The sequence below is a fragment of the Lontra canadensis genome, unplaced genomic scaffold, assembly GCF_010015895.1.
Source record: "Lontra canadensis isolate GAN:19392208 unplaced genomic scaffold, GSC_riverotter_1.0 scaffold158, whole genome shotgun sequence".
Classification (NCBI taxonomy): Eukaryota; Metazoa; Chordata; class Mammalia; order Carnivora; family Mustelidae; genus Lontra; species Lontra canadensis.
The window spans coordinates 2,099,574-2,124,737 of NW_022631152.1; the positions used below are offsets into that span (position 1 = coordinate 2,099,574).

Here is a 25,164-nt window from a genome sequence, read left to right on the forward strand (position 1 = left end):
GTCTGTGATAGGGAAAAACTGAAGAAGGTAGTTTGGAAATACATACCAAAAACCTTTAATTATATTTTTTCTGTGATGTAGAAATTTTGCTTCTAGTTCTTTATCCTATGGCATATTAAGCATCTACAAATATAGATACAGGATATTAATCTCAGGGTTTTTAACAATGGAGAAATATGTCTAATACTGGGAAATTAATGACAAATTACAGTGATTGTCACAATAGAACAATATGCAACCATGAAAAATGACATTCAATTATATTGGCATAGCAGGAGGCTCAAAAAACAAGTTAACAAAGTGATAAATTGTAAAATATCATTTTAAAAATTTCCAGGTGAAATTCACGTGACATAATTAAACATTTCACAGTGAACAATTCAGTGGCTATTCAGTTCACTTTATTGACCAACCACCACCTGTTAGTTCCAAAGCATTTTCATCACCCCAAAAGGAAACTTGCACCTGTTAAGCAGTTACTTTCCAATCCCCCTTCCCCCAACCCCTGGTAATCACCAATCTGAATTGTCTCTATGGATGTACTTATTCTGGATATTCTGTATGAATGGAATCATACATATGTTACCCTTTGTTCCTTCACTTAATGTTTTGGAGGCCCATCTGCCTTGTAGCAGTACTTTATTCCTTTTTATGCCTGAATAATATTCTATTGTATGTATATACTACAACTGGTTTATCTGTTCCCAGGTAGACAGACATTTGGGCTGTTTCCACCCTTTGGCTATTGGGAATAGTTTTGCTATGAATATGTACTGCAGAATCATTTTGATTATCAAAGTATGTACTGGTAGAGAATAAATTCAGAAGTATTAGGAGTCATTATTTGGGGATTACAAAGGAATCTCTTTATATTATTAAGATCATTGGGTTTTAGAAATAAGCAGACCAGACTCCATTTCTTCATGTGTATTGTGAGGAAATAGAACCTAAAATAAAACTGGATTATTGGGGCGCCTGGGTGGCTCAGACGTTAAGCGTCTGCCTTCAGCTCAGGTCATGATCCCGGAGCCCTGCATCAGGCTCCTTGCTCAGCGGGAAGCCTGCTTCTCCCTCTTCCACTCCCCCTGCTTGTCTTCCCCCTCTCACTCTGTCAAGTAAATAAAATCTTTAAAAAAATAAAACTGGATTATTGTGAAGAGTAGATGAAATATATATAAAGCACTTAGAAATATGTAGGGGTACAGTGTAAGTACTGAATGGTAGTATTTTTTTATTGTTTTTATTTTTTGGCTACCTTAATTTGAAATATTTTCCCCTAACGGAATAATACTGGTGTTAAACAGGGTTTTTGTTTTTGCGTGTGTTTGCACGGTACACAGTTAAGATGCTTAGTCCTAATAGTCATTTGGGCTGTTGCGAAAGATTGCTGATGCTTTGATGTGATGACATCACTTTGAACACAGTTCTACAATGTAACTCTCCCTCTAGGTTTCAGTGAAAATGCTTCAAGTAGGGTATTCTTGAGTCTCGAGCCCCCCGCCGTAGCTCCTCTTCCATGTTAGTTTTTGCTTCAGCATCGCTTTCTACGTTGCACATGCAACCATCCAGGTTTTTCATATTTTAGTAAATTTACCCAGGGACGGTTGAAAAGCCCAGGGTCTCTGGTACAAAGCAAGGAAAATACTTTGCCATCAGGTTTTTCCAAATATATACAATTTCCTCCAGAATATCTTTGTATTCCCTAGAAAATCTTAAATTTTATTTTTCAATGTAAACTCAAAGTTCTTTGCCAAATATGCACATCTTGAGCACAGAAGGTTAAAGTCCGGAGCCCGCCGGGCACCTCGCCGGGTTTGGGGAGCCCGACTTGGCATCTGCAGCGCCCGAGCCGCCCCAGAGCGGGAGTTTCGAGTACAGCCTGGGGACAGCTGGTGTCACGTGGGGAGGCCTCTCGGGGACAGGAGCCTGGGGTTCGAGTCCCCCCGGGAAGCTGCCGCCAAGGGGCCGCATCCCCGGAGCCCAGGCCTGGGCGCTCGTCTAAGGCCCTGCGGGCAGGGGAGTCGGCCGCCCGCGGCCGCACAGGTGTCCGGGTGGCGGCGCCCGAGCCCCCACCCGCGGGGCGGGCGGGCGGGATGGGCGCCGCCCGTGCGCGGGGGCCGGGGCCGAGGGGGAGGTTCCCGCGAGGTGGTTCTCCGGCTCCTCCTCGGCGCTCAGGTTTCCTCTCCCGCCCGCCGGCTGCTGGCTGCGGCGCCGCCTCCCTCCCCGCCACGGCCGGGCCCACTCTGCGGCCTCTGCCCGCCTCGCCCCCGCCCGGGCCTCCTCCCGCTTTCTCTCTCCGCTTCCCCTCGAACCTCCGGAGGAGCCCGCAGCCGCGGGGCGCCCGGGAAGATGGCGGCGGCGGGAGGCGGTAGCGGCAAGGGGGGCGCGGGCCTGGGAGGCGCGCCGGGGCCAGGGTCGCGGCCGCGCGGGCCGAGCCCCTCCGCCCGCGCGAGCGAGGACGCCCGGGGCCCCGCGCCCAGCGCGCTGCACCCCGAGGAGGTCGCCGCGCGGCTGCAGCGGATGCACCGGGAGCTGAGCAACCGCAGGAAAATCCTGGTGAAAAACCTGCCCCAGGACAGCAACTGCCAGGTACGAGGTTAACGCTGGGAGGCGACCCGTCCGGGGGCATCGAGGCAGGGCTCCGGGGGAGGCTGCCCCGCGGCGTCCAGGCTGGTGCCCGGAGCCCTGGAACGCTCGAGGGGAGGAGGGGGAATCGGTGCGGAGTTAGAACCGTCTGTCGCTTTTGCAAAGCCCCCCGGTTTCTGAGCCTGCGGTCCCCAGGCGAGAGTGGCAGATTAGGAAACCGAGGCTCTGAGAGGCAAAGCGGCTGGTCCAAGGTCACGGGAATCCGGGGAGGCTGTCCTTAGCCCGCCCGGCTCTTTTCTTCCCCTGTGGCCCTTACGGCTGTGGGAGAAGAGGTCGCGGGAGTAGTGGGGGAAAGGTGGGTGAACGAGAGTGGAGGGGAGCCGTGGAGCACAGTTTTGGGGGACCAAGTTTCCGGGAGTACCTTGAGAGGGTCCCTCCGGGGTCCTCCGGACTTGGGTGTGCCATGGGGGGCGGGGTCATGGGAGAGCTGGGAGTGAGTTTTGCTACTGCAGAAGCACTTGCCCAAGTTTGTATGGAAGAACTCTGTCTCCCCAGTTTGCCAAGGCCTCGAAATGGAGAGGTTATCCCTGAGCTTTGGGGAACCTTGCGACCACCTCTGCCATGCCAAGTACTGCAGGATTTGTTACTCAGTGACTCAAAGAGGCTTAAAGACAGGCTACTTTGTGTCTTTGATCCAGATTAACTGGTAACTGTTGCTTCAAGATTAGAAACTTTGGGGTGCCTGGGTGGCTCAGTGGGTTAAGCCGCTGCCTTCGGCTCAGGTCATGATCTCAGGGTCCTGGGATCGAGTCCCGCATCGGGCTCTCTGCTCAGCAGGGAGCCTGCTTCCCTCTCTCTCTCTCTGCCTGCCTCTCTGTCTACTTGTGATCTCTCTCTGTCAAATCAATAAATAAAAAAATCTTAAAAAAAAAAAAAAAAGATTAGAAACTTTGCATGTATTTAACTTTAACACCCACACCCGCCCCCCGCCCCGCCCTTGATTGCCAAAGTCTACATGCTCATTGTAGAAAAGCAAGAAAATACAGAGAAGCACAAAGGGGAAGAGTAGAAATCACCTTTCTTTTCTCTCTTTTTACTTGTAGTTGACGCACAATGTTTGATTAGTTTCAGGTGTACTGCACAGTGGACAATTCCATACCTTAGGCTTTGCTCACAGCAATGTTACCATCTGTCCCCATATAAAGTTATTACAATGTTACTAGTTTCCCGATGGTGTACTTCTCATGCGCATTATTTATTTATTTTATAACTGGAAGTTTGTGCCTCTTAATCTCCTTCACCTGTTTCACCCATCCCTTCGCTCCCCCAATCCTTCTCCCTTCTGGCAACTACCAGTTCTCTGTGTCTGTGAGCCTGTTTGTTTGTTCTTTTGTTTTTTAGATACCACATGTACGTGAAATCATATGGTATTTGTCTTTCTCAGTCTGGCTTATTTCACTTAGCCTAATACCCCGCAGGTCCATCCATTTTGTCACCAATGGCAAGGAAATATTTCTGTATTTCTGATACTTAAAGACAGCCATTGTTGACATGAGATAGTATCCTTCTCCCTTTTCTGGTGCCCATGTATACATATGCATTTTTGTTTCACCACACACACACACACACACACACACACACAAGGAAAAGAGAGAGACCATGTCTCTGTACTTCCATGTTTCTTAATTGTCTAGATGTTTGTGTATATTTCATATACAGCTTGAAATTACATATTTTGTGTGGATGGGGGAGGGTGGTCTGTCCTGGCACTGGGAGATTTGGGCCGATTTATGTAGTTCCTCGTGTAACAGGATACAGGAAATTGCAAGTGGGCTGGCTATTGATAACTGCACAGTAGTTCTTCCATAAGACCCGTAAAATAATAAGGGCAATGCCTCATTATTATGTAATTACACCTTACAATAAATGAGAGCATATAACCTTATAATCTATATAAACGAGGGGCCATTTTGTTTCAAAAAGCAATGTATCTCATTCCTCTTTCAGCTCTATTATTGTCCACTTCCCATCAGTTAGGTAGTATTTTGTGATGCTACCTATAAGAACACCTGTAATGGACTGATTTCATAGAGGCCAATTTCCCCTACCTGTGCAAATAGAAGACAGGAAAAGGGGCTCAGGAGGAGGGATGCCTGGAAGAGGCAGGTGGTGTTAAAAGGAAAAAAAAACTGAATGGATAGCAGCTCTGTGTATAGATAATCTAGGAAAAGAGAGATGGAGAAATGTCTTATTATTTTTGTGGAGTGTCATCTATTTTTGTTGTATTTCCTTGCATTCTAAAAATGTTTAGACAACATTCTAGACAGTTGGCTCTATCCTTGTTTTGCTGTTGGTGTCTTTCTCATTTCCTTCATTAAGAGACATGAAAAAATATACCAAAGGGTCTAAAAAAGGGAACAGTTTTAATTACTTGGCATTAGTGATGGATGGAGGTTTTATGTGATTTAGACTGATTTCTATTTTTGAGATATCCTTTCTCTGTTATGAATTTATGTTTGGCCTAAATCTTAGGATTTTCTGTAAGGTAGCAAGCATAAGCTATTGAATAAAATTGGTATAAGATCTACATATCTAGATGAGTCTTCTACTGCCAAGTGAAGTATCTTAAATTTTTATGTTAAGTTAAATTCTTATGCCATGTTTTTTTTTGAGAATTGAATTTCATCTAAAAGCAAAAAAAAAAAAAAAGTTATTAGGATCTAGAGATTAGTTTCCAGACTTGTTCTAGCACTTTTTCCAATGACAATTTATATTATAAAACATTGTTTTTAATATTTCTGATGTGTAGTTTTACAATCTAAACATCAGCACACAAATAACATTTGTTTGAGTAATTTTTTTTCTGTCATCTTCTGTATTTGTATCTTTGCTAGTTTTCTGCTCACAATCGTAACTATGTGGTCCATGTTAAATAAGTAGAATAGAATAGTATACTAATTTTTAAAAGCAATTAAAAGTCTTCAGATTAATTAGACTGAGCATTGCTATTTTTGGTTGAATAAAATTAACATATACTTAATCTACTCTAAATATGTTTTGCAAGAATTTGTTATATTTTTTATTTCCCTTCACAATTCTAATTGCCTTAGTGGGTGCATTTTACTGTCAACTTAGAAATGAGGGTTTAACTTGAGTTTTTTGTTGTGCCTTTTAGCATTTATTGCTTGGCTAAACTACCTATTTATTCCTTGTGAAATAACTAACATGGTTTAAGAAAAAGTTATTACTTTTTGTCCAGTTGTTAAGTAATCAGATAATTTAAATATTAAATTCCTGTTCTTTTCTAGAAGACTCTATAGGTTCATTCATTCATTTATTCTGGAATATTAATTACATTAAGGACCGAGGCCATTACTAACTTCAGTTCTCAAGCTGTATAGCGATGTCTCTAGAAAAATTCCATTGGTAATTGATTAGTTAGGAACCCGATAATATCCTTTAACATTTTTAAAACATGAGTTTTTCCTTTATTAAGCAGGATTTTTATAAATCTTACTCAAATTGTAATTTTGGGTAAAAGCAGTTCTTAAAAGCTGCCTTATACAATAGTTACTGTGTGGTCAGGTGCTGTCTGGTTGGCCTCCTACGCTTTCTCGAATCCTCCTAGCCCTCTGTGTCTTCAGGTCTTCTCTCTGGTTCATGTCCGTTTTCATCTCTTGCCCAGACTATTACAACTTTTCTTCTGTTTGTCATCTACCCTCATTATTGTCCTGTGTCTTGTGTTTTAGCCCATCCTGCTTACTGCTTCCCCTGAGAGAACTCCCCCAAGGCACAAATCCAATCATGTCACTCTTCTGCAAAAAAAAAAAAAAAAAAGAAAGAAAGAAAGAAAGGAAGGAAGGAAGGTAGGTAGGTAGGTTTGGCTCCACATTCCCAGCACTGCTTCTCAAACTCTTGCTCAAATGTTCCTCAACATATCTCTTTTCCTCAGCTTGTAAGGAATAGTGGAGCACCACTAGCCTACCCCAAGAATGAAATTGCTTTGAAGCTTCATGTTCTGACTGAAAAATTCTTATTAATTTTATGTCCTACTAAGAAATTTGGATTTAATGTGAAAAACAGTGACTTAAACCTATTTCACTGTCCACCAAATGTTTTTCATAAACTTAACACTTATGGAAGACTCACTGTGAATTTCTGTCCTCCTTTATTACCGCAGAATACTTCCACCTTAGCTTGAAAAGTGTGACCTAACAGGATAGAAATCTAAGACTCTAGGCTTTTTGTGACTTGGCCCCGCCTACATTTGCAGTCTCATTTCTTCTTAGTCCTACAATGGATTCTACTGTAGTTTTCTCAAGCTACTTAGAGCCCCAGGTACTCTGGGCCACTGTGATTTGGATATTTATAGTAATGTCTTTGATTGTTTATGTTTTTGGAATGTAATTGTAGTAATGTATCATGAATAACATTTGTAATAATTATAATTACATGAATAATTAAACAAACAATGTTGAGAACACTGCTTCTTAATCAGAATAGCCATTGTGAATGTGTGTGTGTGTGTGTGTGTGTGTGTGTGTGTGAATAGTTTTTTACAGCTCTGAACTTAGAATTTTGATTTAAGGTAATGTCCTAATATGTGTTTTTAATTGCCTTCCTACACATTGTTTATATTTGTTGGTTAACCTGGTCCTGTTTCAATAGAATTATTAATTCTGGGGTTTCAAAACAGAGAAGACAGTGGCATCAACTCCCTGTGTTGTTTGAATTCCGTTTTTTTCTAACATGTTAGGTATGTGTAAATGTGTTATGTTCTTGTGTTTATTTTAGAATCTGAAAAAGATTTTCTTGTGTAATTAAGAGAAAATGTGAAGTGCTTAGGGCTAACAGCCAGGATCCGTAATAGAAGAAACATTCTATTGTCTCACTCTGGGCATTATTAGCTTTCATTTCAAAGTACTCTATTATAATAGTTAATTGAAAGCTTGATGGTTAATTCACAGAGGTCCATTTGAAAGCATGGTATTATTAACTAAGTACCTTTTAGAATAACAAACCACCTAACGTAGAAAACTCCAGTTGATTTTTTTTTTTTTAAGAGCTACTTGTTCCTGTTTTTCTTTCTCACTGGTTGAAAACCAATCAAATTTTCTCACATACATTTTGTTTTTTAATGGTAAGATTTTAAAATATACATTATTTGTTTCATCTAATACTTTATTCAGTAATTCCAGCCTCTTTTTGTATTGGGCTATTGTTCACTTTTTCCTGATAATACTGGGATATATTTGTATTTTGAAATTACTCTTTTTCTTATCCAGAATACCATTTTGCTTACTTCCAAAAGTTACTTTTCATGGTGTAGTTGACATGCCTGAAAAGCTATCATTTTTTAATATAGTTAATCAGAATTTCACGATGAGTTGTACCCCTTTTCTGCATGTTTTATTATACTATTCCCAATGTAACAAGGACCCTGAAAGCTGCTAGAGGAACATCTTCTAGATTTCTGGGTCGCCACTGGCTCAGTAAGTTTCTTGTCTTGGCAGGAATTCTTGAAAAGTCTTTGAGCAATGCTTATTCTCTGATCTGGAAACATAGTCACGGAGAGCAGTACTTGGTGGCCAGCATCACAATGCTGCGTGTTAACAAGCAGCCCAAAGACTGTCAGGTGATTTACAGACCATATTGTAATTCATGAATAGGTTATGCTCATGAATTATTTTTTTGGAGTTGTACCACGTTTTCCCATAGAAGAATATGGTAGAGGATATTTAGTGCTGTTGGTTAGCGTTTTAACAATGACTTAAGCTATGGTGCTTTGGAATTTTACGAGTACTCTAACTAGTATAATAACCTGTAAAGAGATTTGTGCAGGAACAGAAACACCCCCGGATTCAAATCATGGACGGGTGCACCTGTGCCTTATGTCAGTGCTCAAGAAAGAGCTGTGTTTAAGGCAATTGCTCTTTGAGTAAACAAGATTCTGAACATCAGGAAAACAATAAATCATCTCTGATGGAAAGCTGTTGCTGAAAGTGATCCCTCTGACCCCCTGAGTTTTGTCTCTTACTACTTCTATTGGCGCTTACCTTCCCTACCCTAGAGTTGGCTGTCCTTAGGAGCTACCAGAGCCCATTTCTTATTATGCTAACTTCTGCTTAGACCAGCTGAAACAGGCAAATAAAGGGATGTTATTTTTTATTTTAAGATTTTTATGTATTTATCTGACAGAGCGACCCGGTGAGAGAGGGAACACAAGCTGGGGGAGTGGGAGAGGGAGAAGCGGGCTTCCTGTGGAGCAGGGAGCCTGATGCGGCGCTTGATTCCGGGACTCTGGGATCATGACCTGAAACTAAGACAGATGTGTAACGACTGAGCCACCCAGGAGCCCCAGGAATGTTATTTTTTTTTAAAGATTTTATTTATTTGAGAGCGAGAGAGAGAGGGAGCGAGAACGAGCTCGAGCAGAGTGAGGGGCAGAGGGAGAAGCAGATCCAGGGCTTCATCCTGGGACGCCGGGGTCCTGACCGGAGCGGAGGGCAGGTGCTTAACTGAGCCATCCAGGCGCCCCTGGAATGTTAAAATGTAGATAAAGAAAACAAAATTATCTTTAAGTTATATATTTTATAATAGCTTATCTGAAACCTTGGCTCTATTTGTGTATTGTTGGCTTAGGGAGGTAATTGCCTTACTCTTAGGGGATGATGTGCACTGAGAGGGGTAAGAAGTGAGAAGTGGGAAAGTCAGAACACTAGTCTGTATATTTGGGCTTATCATTATCTGCAGAGGCTTGTCCTTGGTTGCTGTGCTGAATATCTTTCATTGGTTCCTCCAGATCTGTCTCCATCCTTCTTACCTGTGCTGTGTCCTGGGAGGCTTATCTTACTGTGCATTGCACTGACAAGGCTCTGTCCTCTGGTTTCTAGGTTGCATTTGGCCAGACCCACAAGTGGGAGATCAAAGAGTGGAGGAGAGATAGAGTGGAGCATTTATTCACCCAGCTCCCTTTCTGCTGGGGTATCCTGGGTTGGCTGTTTCCTCTTTCAAAGGTCACGGTTCTTTCCAATGGTGCCCTCTGTGCAATTAAGCTCTCAGGGTTGTTGTAATCATCACCTTTGCCTCTTTAGGCTTAGGGGTTATAGGGGACTGTTGCTAACCATAGGCTCTTTTTTTTTTTTTAAGCCTTTGTAAGTATCTCTTAAAAATTCTCTCCAATTACTGAGTTTTTAAGTATGCCATATGTTTCGTGCTGAGAACCTGATGCTATTGTCTACCCAGTCTCCTTACTTTCTCTTTGTTTTTCCTAATAGCACCCAGATTTTTCTTTGAGGCTCTACTCCTCCCTCATTATTTACCAGCTTATATGGCTTGGGTCAATTTGATAGAGATTACCCCCATCGTTTGGGTGACATAAACCAACACACAGTGTTCTTCCCTTTTGGCGTTAGAGTTGGTTACAGTATGGGCAATAACCTGGCCGTAAGCCAGTCAGTATGTCACAGTGCCTTGGCCACAGTGATTGTTTCAACCCAATATAATAAGAAGCTTAGAACCTTTGTTGGCTTGTTAAGGTAGGGGATTCTCTTTCTTCCCACTGGATACGAGTGCAGAGACATACTGCCCTGACTGCAGCTGGCAATCTGGGGACAGAAGCAGACATCCAAAGGAGGACTGATCCAAAGGGAAACAAAGTAGAGAAGCTGGACTGGAGCCCTGATCAAACTATGTCTGAAACCTACCTCTGGATTTCATAATTATACAAGTCACTAAGTTCTTTTTATTTCATGAATTTCAAGTTGGATCTTACGTTACAACCAACCATTAGTATCCTAATACAGAATTTTGATTTTTGAACAAAAACATAAAATCTCCATATTGGAAGGGATGGTAGAAGACATTTTATCTGACTCTTCTGCTTACTGTGTACAGCTAATTTAGAGTTCTTGACACATGAATTCTTGTACACTTTGTTAAAAGGTGTTAACCTTTACTTTCAAAGACCTCACTCTTGGTAAGGTATCCTAGTCCATCTTCAGATAGCTTTATTATAAATATCTTATTTATACTGAAAATACAAGTTAATTTCCCTGAAATTTTGATTTCTTGATCCAAGTTCTCTCCTCCCATAATACAGAGAATTTATGGTATTGATTTTTAACTTATAACTTCAATTCCTCCAAACCACTAGTTTTTAGGAGTCCAGATTTCCTTGCAGTCTTTTTTATTTTCCCCTGGACACACACCACCACCACTTTGTCATTGTATCTCTTAAAACAGGAGCACGGTTGTCTAATTGAGGTCTTCCTGTAATCCCTCTGCCAGAAGAAATTTCTCTTTCCTCTGGATATCTAGAACAACAATAACCCATTTGGTTTATTGGGTACCTATTATTGCCAGACACTGTATGTTTTATTTTGCTTACATTTGTTTATACTGTACTTAATCTTCATTTCAAGACTGTAAGATTAGAATTACTCATTCCCATTTTATTGATAGGGAAACAGATACAAGATTAATGCCAAGAAGTTTGCCCAAGGTCGTTCAACTAATTAGCAATAGAGTGGAAAAGACTAATGTTTGCTTGATTCCAAAGCTCATATTCTTATCCTGCACTGTATTATAATTGTAATTCCCCTTTGCACACATTGTAATGTGTTTCAAAGGACAGGGACTGCGTAATATTTACCTTTGTATCACAAATATTTCACCTAGAACCTGATACATTGTTCCAAGGGAAATTTAAAACAGAAGAGTACCACCCACCTACTTTGCTCTCACATGTTAGAATTCTAGACATATGTCTGACACACTGAAGCCCTCAGGATTGATCTGTAAAATGAACAAATTTTGCATTGTACGGTTGTGCTGGCTTTTTTGGCAATGATGTTACCCCACTTACTTACAATAATTCAGTCAACTGTTTATGGCTTAGGAGTAGGTTGAAAGCCATAAACCCTCTCTCCAGGAAAGTGCTAATATTCATAGACACACAATGATTTACACGCAAGTTCAAGGGATTGTGAATCTCTTATAACTTATGCCTGATCTCGCTGGGGAATTCAGACCCAGGTTGAGAAGTGCCTTTCCAGGGGGATATCGCTTGATCATGTTTGTGGGACTTCACCTGAGTAGAGATCACTTGAGCAGATCCAGAGCTGCTACTTGAAGAGTTGTCAACAGACACTGTTGTAGGACACCTTTAGGCCAAGGTGGGGGTGATCCTCCATCTAGGCAAGAATAGAAATCAGGCTCCTTAATTTTCTTTCCTAAAGTCAACTGTGTTGCTTCATGTTTGATGTAAAAACTCATTGCTCTCTGGCCACCCAGCAGTACCAACGGATATTTTTAGGCACTATGCCTGGCACAGAAGTTTACAAGGAATTGCAGTGTGTTATTTCCCCTCGAACATTTATTCAATGTCAAAGACTGTTTCTCTTTAAAGAACGTTTCTCTTTGAAACATGGGAAGACTCATGTGTTATTCAGTGTTCTTCACAATAAGTATTTATTGATAAGAAACAAGTTTCTCTCTTTTGTTAAGTTTCTGAGTCCCTAACTCATTGTGAGCCCCTAAACCTGTTTTTTATGCATTTTGTGCTTAATTTTGTGCTTATTTGCTGTCATTATCTTTAGGTGTGTGAGCTTAGTTCTCATTTCCCTGTGCTTGTACGTTTTCTTTGTGTTTGAAGCTTTCTGTTTAACGTTTGTTATCACCTGAATGCCAAAATAACATTAGAATTCATTGAATTTGTTTGTGCCTGTATTTGCAGGAGATAAATTCTGCCTCTCATCCTTATCCCTTACCCTACCCCATCAGACCCTTTTTGCCCCCAGCCAATTGGGTTTTTTATCTTTCCGCCTCCACTCACTACTGTGATTATCTGCTCCTAGCTCCCAGCTTACTTATATTTCCTGGACTTTGTATTTTCTATTACCCACACATTTAACTGCTTGCTTTTGATTCCAGATTAGACTCCGTGACTCTGACTTTCAACCCTGTGGGCTTTTTATAGCCTGATCTAGTGTAAAGGAAACAGCAATAAACAAGAACATGTGAATCTATGAGGTTTTAAATTTTGAGATACTCTCAAACTTACAGAAAAGAATAATAGGAAGAACTCCCCTCGCCCCCACTCTTGAATGAGAGAACACTGACACCATGCTTTACCACCCCGTGTACTTTACAAAACTGGACATTGTCTAGACAGCCACATCACTACCATCGAAGTCAGAATAATTGCACCTAATCCTTGGATTACATTTAAGTTTTGCTAGTTGTCCCATGAAGATCTTTCATAGTGAAAGAATCCAGTTCAGAATTATGTATTGCATTTAGTTGCCTTTTTAATCTTCTTTGGTCTGGAATAAGTCCTCCATCTTTGGTTGACTTTTATGACCTTGACCCCTTTGAAGTTGGTAGGCCAGTTATTTTGTAGAATGTCCTTCAATTTGGGGTTGTCTGATGTTTCTCCATGATTAGATTCAAGTTAGTTATCCTTGGCAGGAATATCACAGGGTGGTGCATGTTTTAGATTTTGGGCCATTGTCGATAAAGTTAACTTTGATCGTTTTGATTGATTTTTATTGAAGTGGGATCTGCCAGGCTTCTCCATGCAAAGTTTTTTCCCTTTGCAACTAATAAGGATTTTAAAGGGGGACACATTAATTAAGACTGAGTGAATATTCTATTCCCTTTCAAGTGTTTAATTTATTTACTAATTTATTTAAAAATGGGCTTACGGGTTCCTCTGTTGCTCAATGAGTTATATTTCATTAATATGACCACTTTCATGCTTAAATTATTTTAGATTTGGGCAGTGGGAGCTTCTTCAAGCTGGCTCCTATGTCCTCTTTTTAAATCTTTCATTTTGCAATAATTTTAAATTTAAAGAAAAAACTACAAATGTAGCACATAGAGTTCCCATATATTCTTTACCCAGTTTCCATTCATAATATGTCTTAAATACCCAAGGTACATTAGTCAGGACTAAGGCATTAAAACATGGTACATTATTATTAACTGAACTTCAGACTTTGGATTTCGTTAGGTTTCCCATGTCCTTTTTCTGTTCCAAGTTCCAATTTAGGGTGCCACATGGCACTCAGTTGTTATCTCCCATTAGTCTCTAGTCTGCACCAGTTCCTCAGTCTTTCCTTGTTTTGTTTTGTAAGATTTTATTTATTTATTTATCTATTTGAGAGAGTGAGAGAGAGTGCATGGGGGAAGGAGCAGAGAGGGACAAGCAGGCTCTGTGCTGAGCATGGGGCCCAACAGGAGGCTCGATCACATGACCTTGAGATTATGACCTGAGCTGAAATCAAGAGGCAGACATTTACATGACTGAGCCACACAGGTGCGTCCGTCTTTCCTTGTTTTATATGATCTTGACAGTTTGGGTGAAGTATCTTTTAGAATGCCCCCTCAATTTGTGTTTGTATGATTTTCTCATGAGAGATTAGTGTTATGGAATTTTGGTAAGAATTCCACAGAGGTGAAGTACACTTCTGATCACATCATTTTAGGGGAAACGTGAATTACTACCAATGATGTTAACCTTGATCATCTGCTTAAGGCGACATCTGCTCCATCACTCCTGTAAAGATACCACTTTTCCCATTCACAATTCCATGGAGACTAGTCATTAATTCCAGCACACACTTATGGAAGGGTCTGATGTCCTTGTGACATGTCACTGTCATTTGCGGAGTCCTGCCTTTGTTTTTAACATAAAGATGTTGGGACTTATTTTGCACTTCCTGTGCTCCAGCCCTAGAATCCGCCTTTTCATGAAGGCATGTTATGGACCAAATGTTTGTGTTCCTCCAAATTCACATGTTGAAGACCTAACACCCAGTGTGGCCATAATTGGAGATGGGGTGCCTGTGGAAGTAATTAAAGTTTAAAAAGTCCTAAGGGTGGGGACTTGATCCAGTAGAAATACCCCCCAAAGATTAGTTGGCCATAGAGTTGAGGACCCATTTCTGAGTTCTCTATTCTGTTCCACTGATTTATGTGTCTGTTTTTGTGCCAGTCATACTGTCTTGATGATGACAGCTTTGTAATAGAGCTTAAAGTCTGGCATTGTGATGCCACCAACTTTGCTTTTCTTTTTCAATATTCCTCTGGCTATTTAGGATCTTTTCTGGTTCCATACAAATTTTAGGATTATTTGTTCCAGCTCTGTGAAAATTGTTGATGGTATTTTGATAGGAATTGCACTGAATGTGTAGATTGCTCTTGGTAGCATAGACATTTTAACTATTTATTCTTCCAATTCATGATCGTAGAATGTTTTTCCATTTCTTTGTGTCATCCTCAAGTATATAATACTTCCTAAGTATTCTGTGGGTTTTGGAGCACAGATCCTTTATGTCTCTGGTTAGGTTTATTCCTAGGTATCTTACAGTTTGGGTGCAATTGTGCATAGGATCAATTCCTTAATTTCTCTTTCTTCTGTCTCATTGTTAGTGCATAGCAATGCAACTGATGTGCGTTGATTTTATATCCTGCCATAATTCCTGTATGAGTTCTAGAAATTTAAGGGTGGAGTCTTTTAGGTTTTCCACATAAAGTGTCATGTCATCTGTGAAGAGTAGGAGTTTGACTTCATCTTTGCCAATTAGAATGCCATTTCTTTCTTTTTGTTGTCAGATTGCTGAGGCTAGGACTTCTAGTACTGTGTTGAACAGCATTGGTGAAAGTGGGCATCCCTGACGTGTTCCTGAACTAAGGGAAAAGCTCTCAGTTTTTCCCCATTGAGAATGATATTCACAGATGGCTTTTATGATATTGAGGTATGATCCCTCTATCCCTATGCTGTGAAGAGGGTTGTTTGTTTGTTTGTTTTTTACTGTGAAGAGTTTTCATCAAGAAAGGATCCTGTATTTGTCCAGTGCTTTTTCTCCATCAGTTGAGAGGATCGTGTGGTCCTTGTCCTTTTTTAGTTAATGTGATGTATCATGTTGATTGACTTGCTAATGTTGAATCATCCTTGCAGCCTAGGAATAAATCCCACTTGGTCATGGTGAAGAATCCTTTTAATGTACCGAAAGGTAAAAACGTAGTGATCTGAAGGGGCACCTGCACCCCAGTGTTCACAGCAGCCATGTCCACGATAGCCAAACCATGGAAAGAGCCAAAATGTCCATGGACAGATGAATGGATAAAGAAGAGGTAGTGTATATATACAGTGGAATACTACTCAGCCATCAGAAAGGATGAATACTTATAATTTACATCAACATGGATGGAACTGGAGGGTATTAAGCTGAGTGAAAAAAAGTCAATCAGAGAAGGACAATTATCATATGGTTTTACTCGTATTTGGAACATAAACAGGGCTGAGGACTGTAAGGGAAGGGAAGTGAAGCAGAATGGGAAGTCATCAGAGGAAGGAAAACCATGAGAGACTGTTAACTATAGGGAACAAAAATGAGGGTTGCTGGAGTGGAGGTGGGTGGGGGGATGGGGTAATTGGGTGATGGGCATGAAGGAGGGCACATCATGTGAGGAGCACTGGGTATTATACTCAACTGATTAATTATTGAATACTACATCTGAAACTAATGATGTACTGTAAATTGGTTAATTGAATTTAAATTTAAAAAAAAGTACCCTCATCTCTTACCATCTCACAAGAAGACACCAGAGAGCTTGTTGTCTGTTACGTGCCTCCCTTTCCCTGCCCCGAATATGTGCAAGCACTAAAGCAAGGCCATGTGAGGATGATGAAACATTTTTAAGCCATGTTAGGGAGTTTGGATTTTATTTTAAGGGAAGTGAGGATCCATTGAAATATTTAAACAAGGGAGCTATGCAATTTGATTTCTAGCTGTCAGAAAGTAAAACTGTGTTGGTTTGGTTTCTATCTTTCAAACCTTGTTCTTGGCCTGATCCTCATGCCAAGATTAGGAGGTCATTGATGCAGTAAGCTTTAGGAATGTGATGGGAATTGATTATTTCATAGACTTTATTTTTGCAGTGCTGACACTTACAATGCAATACATATAGTGGGTCACTGTGTTTGCTCTGGAGTCTGTTAACTTGGGTTTGAATACCAGATCCATCACATACTGTCTGTACAGCAAGGCCCTATACTTTCCTAGGCCTCAGTGTCCTCATCTTTAAAATCTGCATTTTAGGGGCACCTGGGTGGCTCAGTTTGTTAAACATCTGATTCTTGATTTCCGCCCAGATCATAATCTCAGGGTTGTGAGATTGAGCCATGAGTTGGGCACCGTGCTGGGCATGGAGCCTGCTTAAGATTCTCTCTCTCTCCTCTTCACACCCATCCCAATTTTTCACACACAGACACAGGCACGCATGAGTGCATGTGTGTGTGTGTGTGTGTGTGTGTGTGTGTGTGTGTGTGTGTATGTAAATAAAAACATATATATTCCAGCTCATTTGGACTGAATAGGTCTGGCGATAATGTCCATAGAATACCTGGGATAAAATGAGCACTCAGTAAATAATGCTTACTATTATTCTGCTAATAAAAAGAAGTTGGTAGTTTATTTATCTTTTTTTTTTTTTTTAAGGCAAAGTCACAATGTTCCCCTGGCAAGAAGTTTGTATTCAAATAAACTTCCCAACAAAGCAGTTTCATTGAAAGTTGTTAAAAATTTACCCAAGTTAAAATTGACATCACATTTACTCAGCTAATATCACAAAAGATATTATATGATAAACCCTGCATTGGGCACAAAGAAAAAAAAAAGAAAAGAAAAAGTTTATTACCTGGGGTGGAACATGCAAATGCAGTTCTAAGCAAGCAAATAGCGTATATAGGTTTGGAGCCTAGAAGAGAGGTTTGAAGGTTGAAGTAAGAATTTGGAGATCACCGCATGAAGATGGGACTGAAGGCATCTCAACTCATGCAGAAAAAGCATTTGATCAAGTTTAACACCCATTCCTAATAAAAACTTCTACCGAGCATGAATAGAAAAGAACGTCCTCAAATTTGAAAATTATCTAGAATACCCAAAGTAATCGTGTTCTGTGGTAAAATAGTGAAAACTTTACCCCTGAAATTAGGAAAAATGCTGGCATCACTTCCATTCAAGATTGTACTGGAAACTGTAGCTAGCATAATATGGCTAACTGACTCAAACTTGATGAGTAGAAGGAAAATTTAAAAACTGTTGGAGCACAAAATGTCTTCATGGCTGGGGTAGGAAAAGATTTCTTAAGGCACACAAAATGCAAATGGTAAAGGGAAGAATTACAAATTTGGCTTCTATGACAAATTTCTCTTCACCAGAAAAAACTCACAAATAAAATGTAGGGGAATACATTTATAACACAGTTTCCAACAAAGAATTAGTATGCAGAATATATTTTGAAAAACTCCTATAAATCAGTAAAAGAAAAGATAAATACAATAGGAAAATGGCCATCAAGATGAGTGTTTTCCAGAAAGGGAAATAAATGGCAAATAAACATGATGCCTATATCAGAGTTCTTCAAAGAAAGCTTATATGTAATATTTATATTAACATCTATTTATATTATATACAGATATACATAGAGCTATTGACTAATTGTGGGAACTGGTAAGGCAGAATCTGTCAGGTATACCAGTAGGCTAGAGAGTCAGGCATATGTTGGTGCTACCATCTTGAGGCAGGATTTCTTCTTCTGGAAACCTCAGTTTAAAACTAACCATCAGAATCCTCTACCTTTACTAATCAAGGGAATCAAATTAAGATCACAGTGTGGTACAGTTTTATATCAATTAAAATGACAAAACGTAAGTAACTGGTAACACCAAGCATTTTACGGTTATGTATCAGCGAGACTCTCGTATACTCTTGATGGGGATGTAAGATGCTACAACCATTCCAGCACATAAGTTGGCACTCTCTTACAAGGATGATCATCTGTATGTGTGCAGCCCAAAAATTTCATTCCTTCAGAAACTTGCACATGAGCACCAGGAAATACATAAACATTTTAAGAATGTGTTAGTAGTTTTAAAATATGGAAGTAACAAAGCAACCTAGAAACAAACCAGATATTCACTGGTAGAGAAGAAAAATGGATCCATAAATCGTACTGTAGGCATAGAACGGAATATCAAGCCATAGTGAATAAATGGCCAGGTAGAACACAAGTGAATTTTTGGAGCATAGTATTAAAAAAGCAAGGCACCTAAATAAATAAATAAATGGCACAGAAGATTAAAAATAGCATAATAGCATTTCTCTAAAGCTCAGAAACAAGTGAAATGAATCAACAAATTGTTTAGGAATACATACCTACGTTAGGAACTCCAGCCATGGGGGAAGGTGGCAGGATGGGCTAGCAAAGGAATGCAGAAGTCAATGGAACAGTGTTGCTAATGTTCCAGTCTTCACGTTTGGTGATGGATTCCCAGGTGCTTATTTCATTATTATGCCTCATAACTTAATATATTACAGGTAATATTTTCCTATTATAAAATCATTAAAAATTTGCAAGGACAAGTAGCAAAAGTGTGGTTTTTTTTTTCCCCCAAAAGAGTGGACTTTGAAATTAGAGTGCTTTAATCTGTGAAAGCCTTTCTTAGGAAAAAGAAATAAATCAAAGTAAGTTGGAAAAGGACTTAGAAGACAGTGTGATTAAAGCTTAAAACTAAGGCTGGGTTTCATTGTGGTTGTCAGTTCTTTCCCAAGGAGATATTTTGTGTGTGCAAAACTTTTTGTTTAATTCCAGGAAATAATAAGGAATGTGGTCTGGAAATAGGTTGCCAAAGCTCTCTAATACTAGTTTTGATGAACTTATCTTACTGTGAGAAATTTGTAACTGATATTCCTGGCCAGAAGGTGCTACTTTATTCCTTAAAATTAACTTGTAAGTTAATAGAAATGTCATAAAGTTAGAGTAGAAAAGAGAGAATTTTATTTGTTTGGGTTCTGTGTGGTGGAGCATAGTAGAATTCTGGCAAATGGTTGTTAGGACTCTCTTTCAGGTTTTAAGTTTTAATTTGGCCAACTTACTGAGGCTCAAATTGAGGGGTGACCCACTTTTGCCTGGGTCAAATCAACCAGGACATGGGGGAAAAATAATAATTGTTGTTGTTTCTTTGCAAAAAAGCTTTGTAAGGTTTCCCAGTTGGCAAACTCTATATCCCACATCTGGTGCATAGAAAAGCTATAATCTGAAAGAGAGGTATTTTAAAAATAAAATTTTTAAGTTGCAAAACGCATCTTTGAATACGTAAGATCTCTCTCAGGTAATTCTCTCAGCTGAACGAGTAACATAACGTCATTTGTTTAAAGATACTTGATAATGTGAGCAGCAGTGTCATGTTTTCTTTATCTGGCATTCGACAGCTGTTAAACAGTGAAATGAGAGATTAGAGTCTGTGCAACTAAAAGCATACACTGGATCCTTTCAAACAAAACTGAGTCACCTTCTATATTAAGGATTAAATTAGTCGATTGGCAAGACGTATACGCTATGCTATTGAGAGAATTAGATCTTCTTAATGAATACACTGTATGCGTTAAGTCCAAGGAAACACTGAAGCTTACAAAAACTACCATAGTAAGATGTAAACTAATCTGTATATTGATCACACTACTGTATAATTCATCAAACTGTATTATATGAAATCTGTAGTGTATATATATATATTTTAAAACACACCTAATATTGATTTACTAATAGAGAATACTAAATTACCAACTTTACCTTTCTCTAATTTCTTATCATAGGCGATTATCTTTTTTCCACCCAGCGTTATGTTTTTATACTTTGTCTATTATATCATTCTTTTCCCCCTTGCATTGTGTTAAAAGGGAAAATATTGTCTCAACTTGGAACTGTCCGCTAGTTTTTTTTTTCCATTTCCATGTGATCATTTATTAGGGCACTAATAATACTGTTTTTGTTAACTATCGGTGGTAGTATACTCTTTTTAGCTCTGGAAGGAATCCAGTAGTATGATGTAGGAGTTAAAGGTGCCAGACTGGTGAGTCTCCCCTTAGCAAGTTATTTGATTTTGCTCTGCTGAGGTTTCTTGATTTTTATTTATTTATTTTTCTATAAAGGTGTTTGTTTTTTTTTTTTTAAGATTTTATTTTTAAGGAACACGTGGATGGCTCAGTTGGTTAAACATCTGCCTTTGGCTAAGGTCATGATCCCAGAATCCTGGGATCAAGTCCTGCATTGGGCTCCTTGCTCAGCGGGGAGGCTGCTTCTCCCTCTGCCTGCAGCTCCCCCCTGCTTGTGCTCTCTCTCTTTCTGACACATAATAAAATCTTTAAAAAAAAGAAAGATTTTATTTTTAAGTAATTTCTACATCCAACGTGAGGCTCAAACTTACAACGCAGAGAGCAAGAGTCACATGCTCTTAACTGAGCCACCCAGCTGCCCCCACCCTTTTTAAAATTACTTATTTAAGTAATCTCTCTACCCAACAAGGGGCTTGAACTCACGACCCCAAGATCAAGAGTCAAGAGCATGCACCTTTCTGTAGGATAGCCCTGTCAGTGTCAGGCCTGGTTTCCTGATTTTTAATGGAAAACTGTGAGTTCAGTGCTCTGCTACGTAGTAAAAGTGAAATGAAAGTTAACTATATTAATGGCAAGAATAAGAATTATTATTGAGTTAGTTTCTGTTGTGAACTTAGCATATTGGCACTTGTATGTGTTTAATTTATTCATATGCAAGATAAAACAGATCGGCTATAACTTTCCAATCAAGGATCAGAATGTCCACCTATGTGATAGTCCAATTCCTTTAGAAAATAGTAATTCCATCTGTGTGTATTATGAGTAAATTCTCTAAGGCCACATATCAATTCAGTGACAAAATAATTGTATTCACTTTAGTGTATATTTGAGTGCCTAGTATTTGCTAAGCAATACAAGGTATATACACATATATGAAATATAGTTCCTGTACTCAAGTGTCAGTATAACAGGAAGGATTAGGAATAGAAATCTGCTTTTTTGAGACCCAGGTGGGTGAAATTGATACCAGCATAAACAAGTTCAGACTGGATTAATAATGGAAACACAATGAATAGGAAAGCCAGTGTCAACACCTTAGGGAGCCAAGCGGGACTACATACATACCTTGGTGGTGGTTATTGTTTTCATACGCAGGGATCTCTAGGTTTGCGTCTACCTGTATCTATTCTCTTCGCTGATACTACAGCATCTACAAGTGTATTACTTGTTAAAAACTCAGTTATGTGTCATATACAAAGAGAAATGTTTAATATTTCTGTCAGGCATAAATAAAATATGACCATTGTTAGCATGGAGGTGGTAGAGGTCGTATCTCACAGAAAAGAATCAGAATAAACCTGGGGCACCTGGGTGGCTCAGTTGGTTAAGCATCCGACTCTTGATTTCAGCTCCAGTCATGATCTCAGTGTCATGAGATTGAGCCCCACATTGGGCTCCATGCTGAGCGTGGAGACTGCTTGGGATTCCCTCTCTCCCTTTCTCTCTGCTGGACCTCCTCCCCACCCCCCACAAGGGCTTGCACGCTCCCTCTCTTAATCATAATAAATAAGCAAGTAAGTAAATAAATAAATAAAATTGGAAGAAAACTTCATGAAAGAATATTTGAGCGGGATTTCAAAGGATGCATGATTTCAGGTGATGTTCAGGAGCTTTAGTGGTATCTTTGCACCATGCAAGGTCAAGGTATCAGCATGAGTAGCAATTCAGAGTGAGGACTGGGCATGACATCCTGGTGGAATAGTGAATGCCCATTGAGCAGAAACATGATCTATGTGCAGGTTCTGTACTGGGAGATATGCTTGGGGAGGTAGGTTGATGTCATACTTACTGGGCATGGAATGTGTTTAAGTTAAATAATGGAGATCCATGAAAGGTTCTTCACATGGCAGATGGTGGTGGTAGTGGTTGGCTAGTACAGTTGGATTATCCACTAACTGCATTTGTTTTTGTTTTGTTTTGTTTTGTTTAAAGATTTTATTAATTTATTTGACAGAGTGAGAAAGGGAACACAAGCAGGAGTGGTAGAGGGAAAGCAGGCTTCCTGCCGAGCAGTGAGCCCGATGCGGGGCTCGATCCCAGGATCCCAGGATCATGACCTGAACCGAAGGCAGACACTTAATGACTGAGCCACCCAGTTGCCCCCCACTAACTGCACTTGTGTGTTTATTTGAATTCATGTTTTGTCTCTTTCAGGAAGTTCATGATTTATTACAAGACTACGAGTTAAAGTATTGTTATGTGGACAGAAATAAGCGAACAGGTAAGATTTTAATTTTAAGCACCTAGTTTCATTTTGATTCTAACTGTGTGCATTATTAAACAAGATTACTGTCTTTTCATTCTTAAGATAATCTCTGAAATTCTTTTTTTTTTTTTAAGATTTTATTTATTTATTTGACAGAGATCACAAGTAGGCAGACAGGCAGGCAGAGAGAGAGAGGAAGGGAAGCAGGCTCCCCACCAAGCAGAAAGCCCGATGCGGGGCTCGATTCCAGGACCCTGAGATCATGACCTGAATCGAAGGCAGAGGCTCAACCCACTGAGCAACCAGGCACCCCAATCTCTGAAATTCTGAAGCATTAAGTCATATAAATGCTACTCACATGATGTATTTTCTGAGGATAACATTAGTATCCTAAATTATAATCACATAATTTATATGTATGTCACTAGAGACATTATTTTATAAAGAATTTTCTAATATGTTATGCTATAATAAATATTTATAGGCTTGGTAGCCTTCCATTTTTTTTTATTGAAGTGTAATAAACATACGGTGTTACATTTCAGGTGTATAACTTTTTTTTGTAGGTATACAACATATTGATTCCACAATTCTATGTATTACCCAGTGCTCACCACATTAAGTATAGTTACCATCTGTCACCATACAGCATTACAGTATCACAGACTGTATTTCCCTATGCTGTACTTTTCATCTCCATCACTTATTTCATAAGTACAAACTGGAAGTTTGTACCTCTTAATTCCCTTTTTATATTTTGCCCATCCTCCCCACTTCCCTTCAGGCAACCAGTTTGTTCTCTGTATTTTTTTTAATTTTAAAATTTTATTTATTTTTAATTTCTTTTCAGTGACCCAGATTTCATTGTTATGCACCACACCCAGTGCTCGATGCAATACATGCCCTCCATAATACCCACCACCAGGCTCCCCAACCCCCCACACACTGTTTTTGTTTTTTTAAGTAAGGCCTATGCCCAGCATGGGGCTCAAATTCATGACTCCGAGATCAAGAGTCACACACTCTATAGACTGAGCCAGTCAGGTACCTGTTGTTTGTTTTTGTTTATTCATTTGTTTTTTAGATTCCACATATTAGTGAAATCACATGGTATTTGTCTTCCTCTGTCTGATTTATTTTACTTAGCGTTACACCCTGTAGGTCTGTCCATGTGGTTGCAAATGGCAAGATCTCATTCTTTATTGTGGCCAAGTAATACGGCCGAGTAAATTATGGCCAAGTAATTTGGCCATCGTATCTTTATCCATTAATCCATTAATGGACAGTTGGGTTGCTTCCATATCTTTAGTTGTTGTAAATAATGCTGCAGTAAACAGGGGTGCATATGTCTTTTCAAATTAATGTTTTTATTTTCTTTGAGTAGATACCCAGTAGTGGAATTACTGGATCATATGGCAATTCTATTTTTAAATTTTTGAGGCACTTCCATATTGTTTTCCACAATGGCTGCACTAATTTGCATTCCTATCAACAATGCACAAGGGTTCCTTTTTCTCTTCATCCTCATCAACACTTGTTATTTCTTGTCATTTTGATACTGTTGTTTCTAGCTGTTCTGACTGGTGTGAGGTAATATCTCATTGTAATTTTGATGTGCATTTCTCTGATGATGAGATGTTGAGCATCTTTTCATGTATGTGTTGGCCATCTGTGTGTCTTCTTTGGAAAAATGTCTATTCAGGTCCTCTGCCTATTTTTTTAGTCAGATTGTTTTTTAGTGGTTTTTTTGTGTGTGCGTGTATGCGTGCGTGTGTGTTGAGTTGTATGAGTTTATAGGTTTTGGATATCAATCCTTTATCATATATATCATTTGTAAATTTCTTCTCCCATTCATTATGTTGTCTTTTTGTTTTGTTGATGATCTCCTTTGCTGGGCAAATTATTTTTGTGTAGGCACAGTGGTTTATTTTTGTTTTTGTTTCCCTTGCCTAAGGAGACATATCCATAAATATTTTGCTAAGGGTGATGTCCAAGAGATCATTGCCTCTTTTTTTTTCAACCATTAGGGGTTTTATGGGTTCAGGTCTCACATTTAGGTCTTCAATTCATTTTGAGTGTGTTTTGTGTATGGTGTAAAAAAGTGATCCAGTTTCATTCTTTCGCATGTTGCTATCTAGTTTTCCCAGCACCATGTATTGAATAGACTGTCTTCCCTGTTGTATATTCTTGCCTCCTTTGTTATAGATTAATTGACCATATAGGCATGGGCTTATTTGGGGGCTCTCTGTTTCATTGATCTATGTGTCTGTTTTTGTGCCAGTACCAAACTGTTTTGATTACCGTGGTTTGTAGTAGACCTTGAAATCTGGGATTGTGATACCTCTAGCTTTGTTCTTTCTCGAGATTCCTTTGGCGTTTTGAGGTCCTTTGAGGTTCCATATAAAT

At 39.5% G+C, this 25,164-nt stretch overlaps 1 protein-coding gene across 2 annotated transcripts in view; it reads left to right on the forward strand.

Annotated features, from left to right (window-relative positions):
* Positions 1 to 2,241: 2,241 nt before the first annotated feature.
* RAVER2 (ribonucleoprotein, PTB binding 2) overlaps positions 2,242 to 25,164 on the forward strand; it is a 93,205-nt gene continuing 70,282 nt past the window's right edge. Inside the window, exons 1-2 of one of the 2 annotated variants that reach the window (XM_032844865.1) lie at positions 2,242 to 2,589; positions 22,707 to 22,773. In XM_032844865.1, the coding sequence (XP_032700756.1) occupies positions 2,350 to 2,589; positions 22,707 to 22,773 (307 nt within the window). In that variant the 5' untranslated portion in view covers positions 2,242 to 2,349. The remainder of the gene's footprint in view (positions 2,590 to 22,706; positions 22,774 to 25,164) is intronic. The other variant, XM_032844864.1, reaches the window with a different exon arrangement.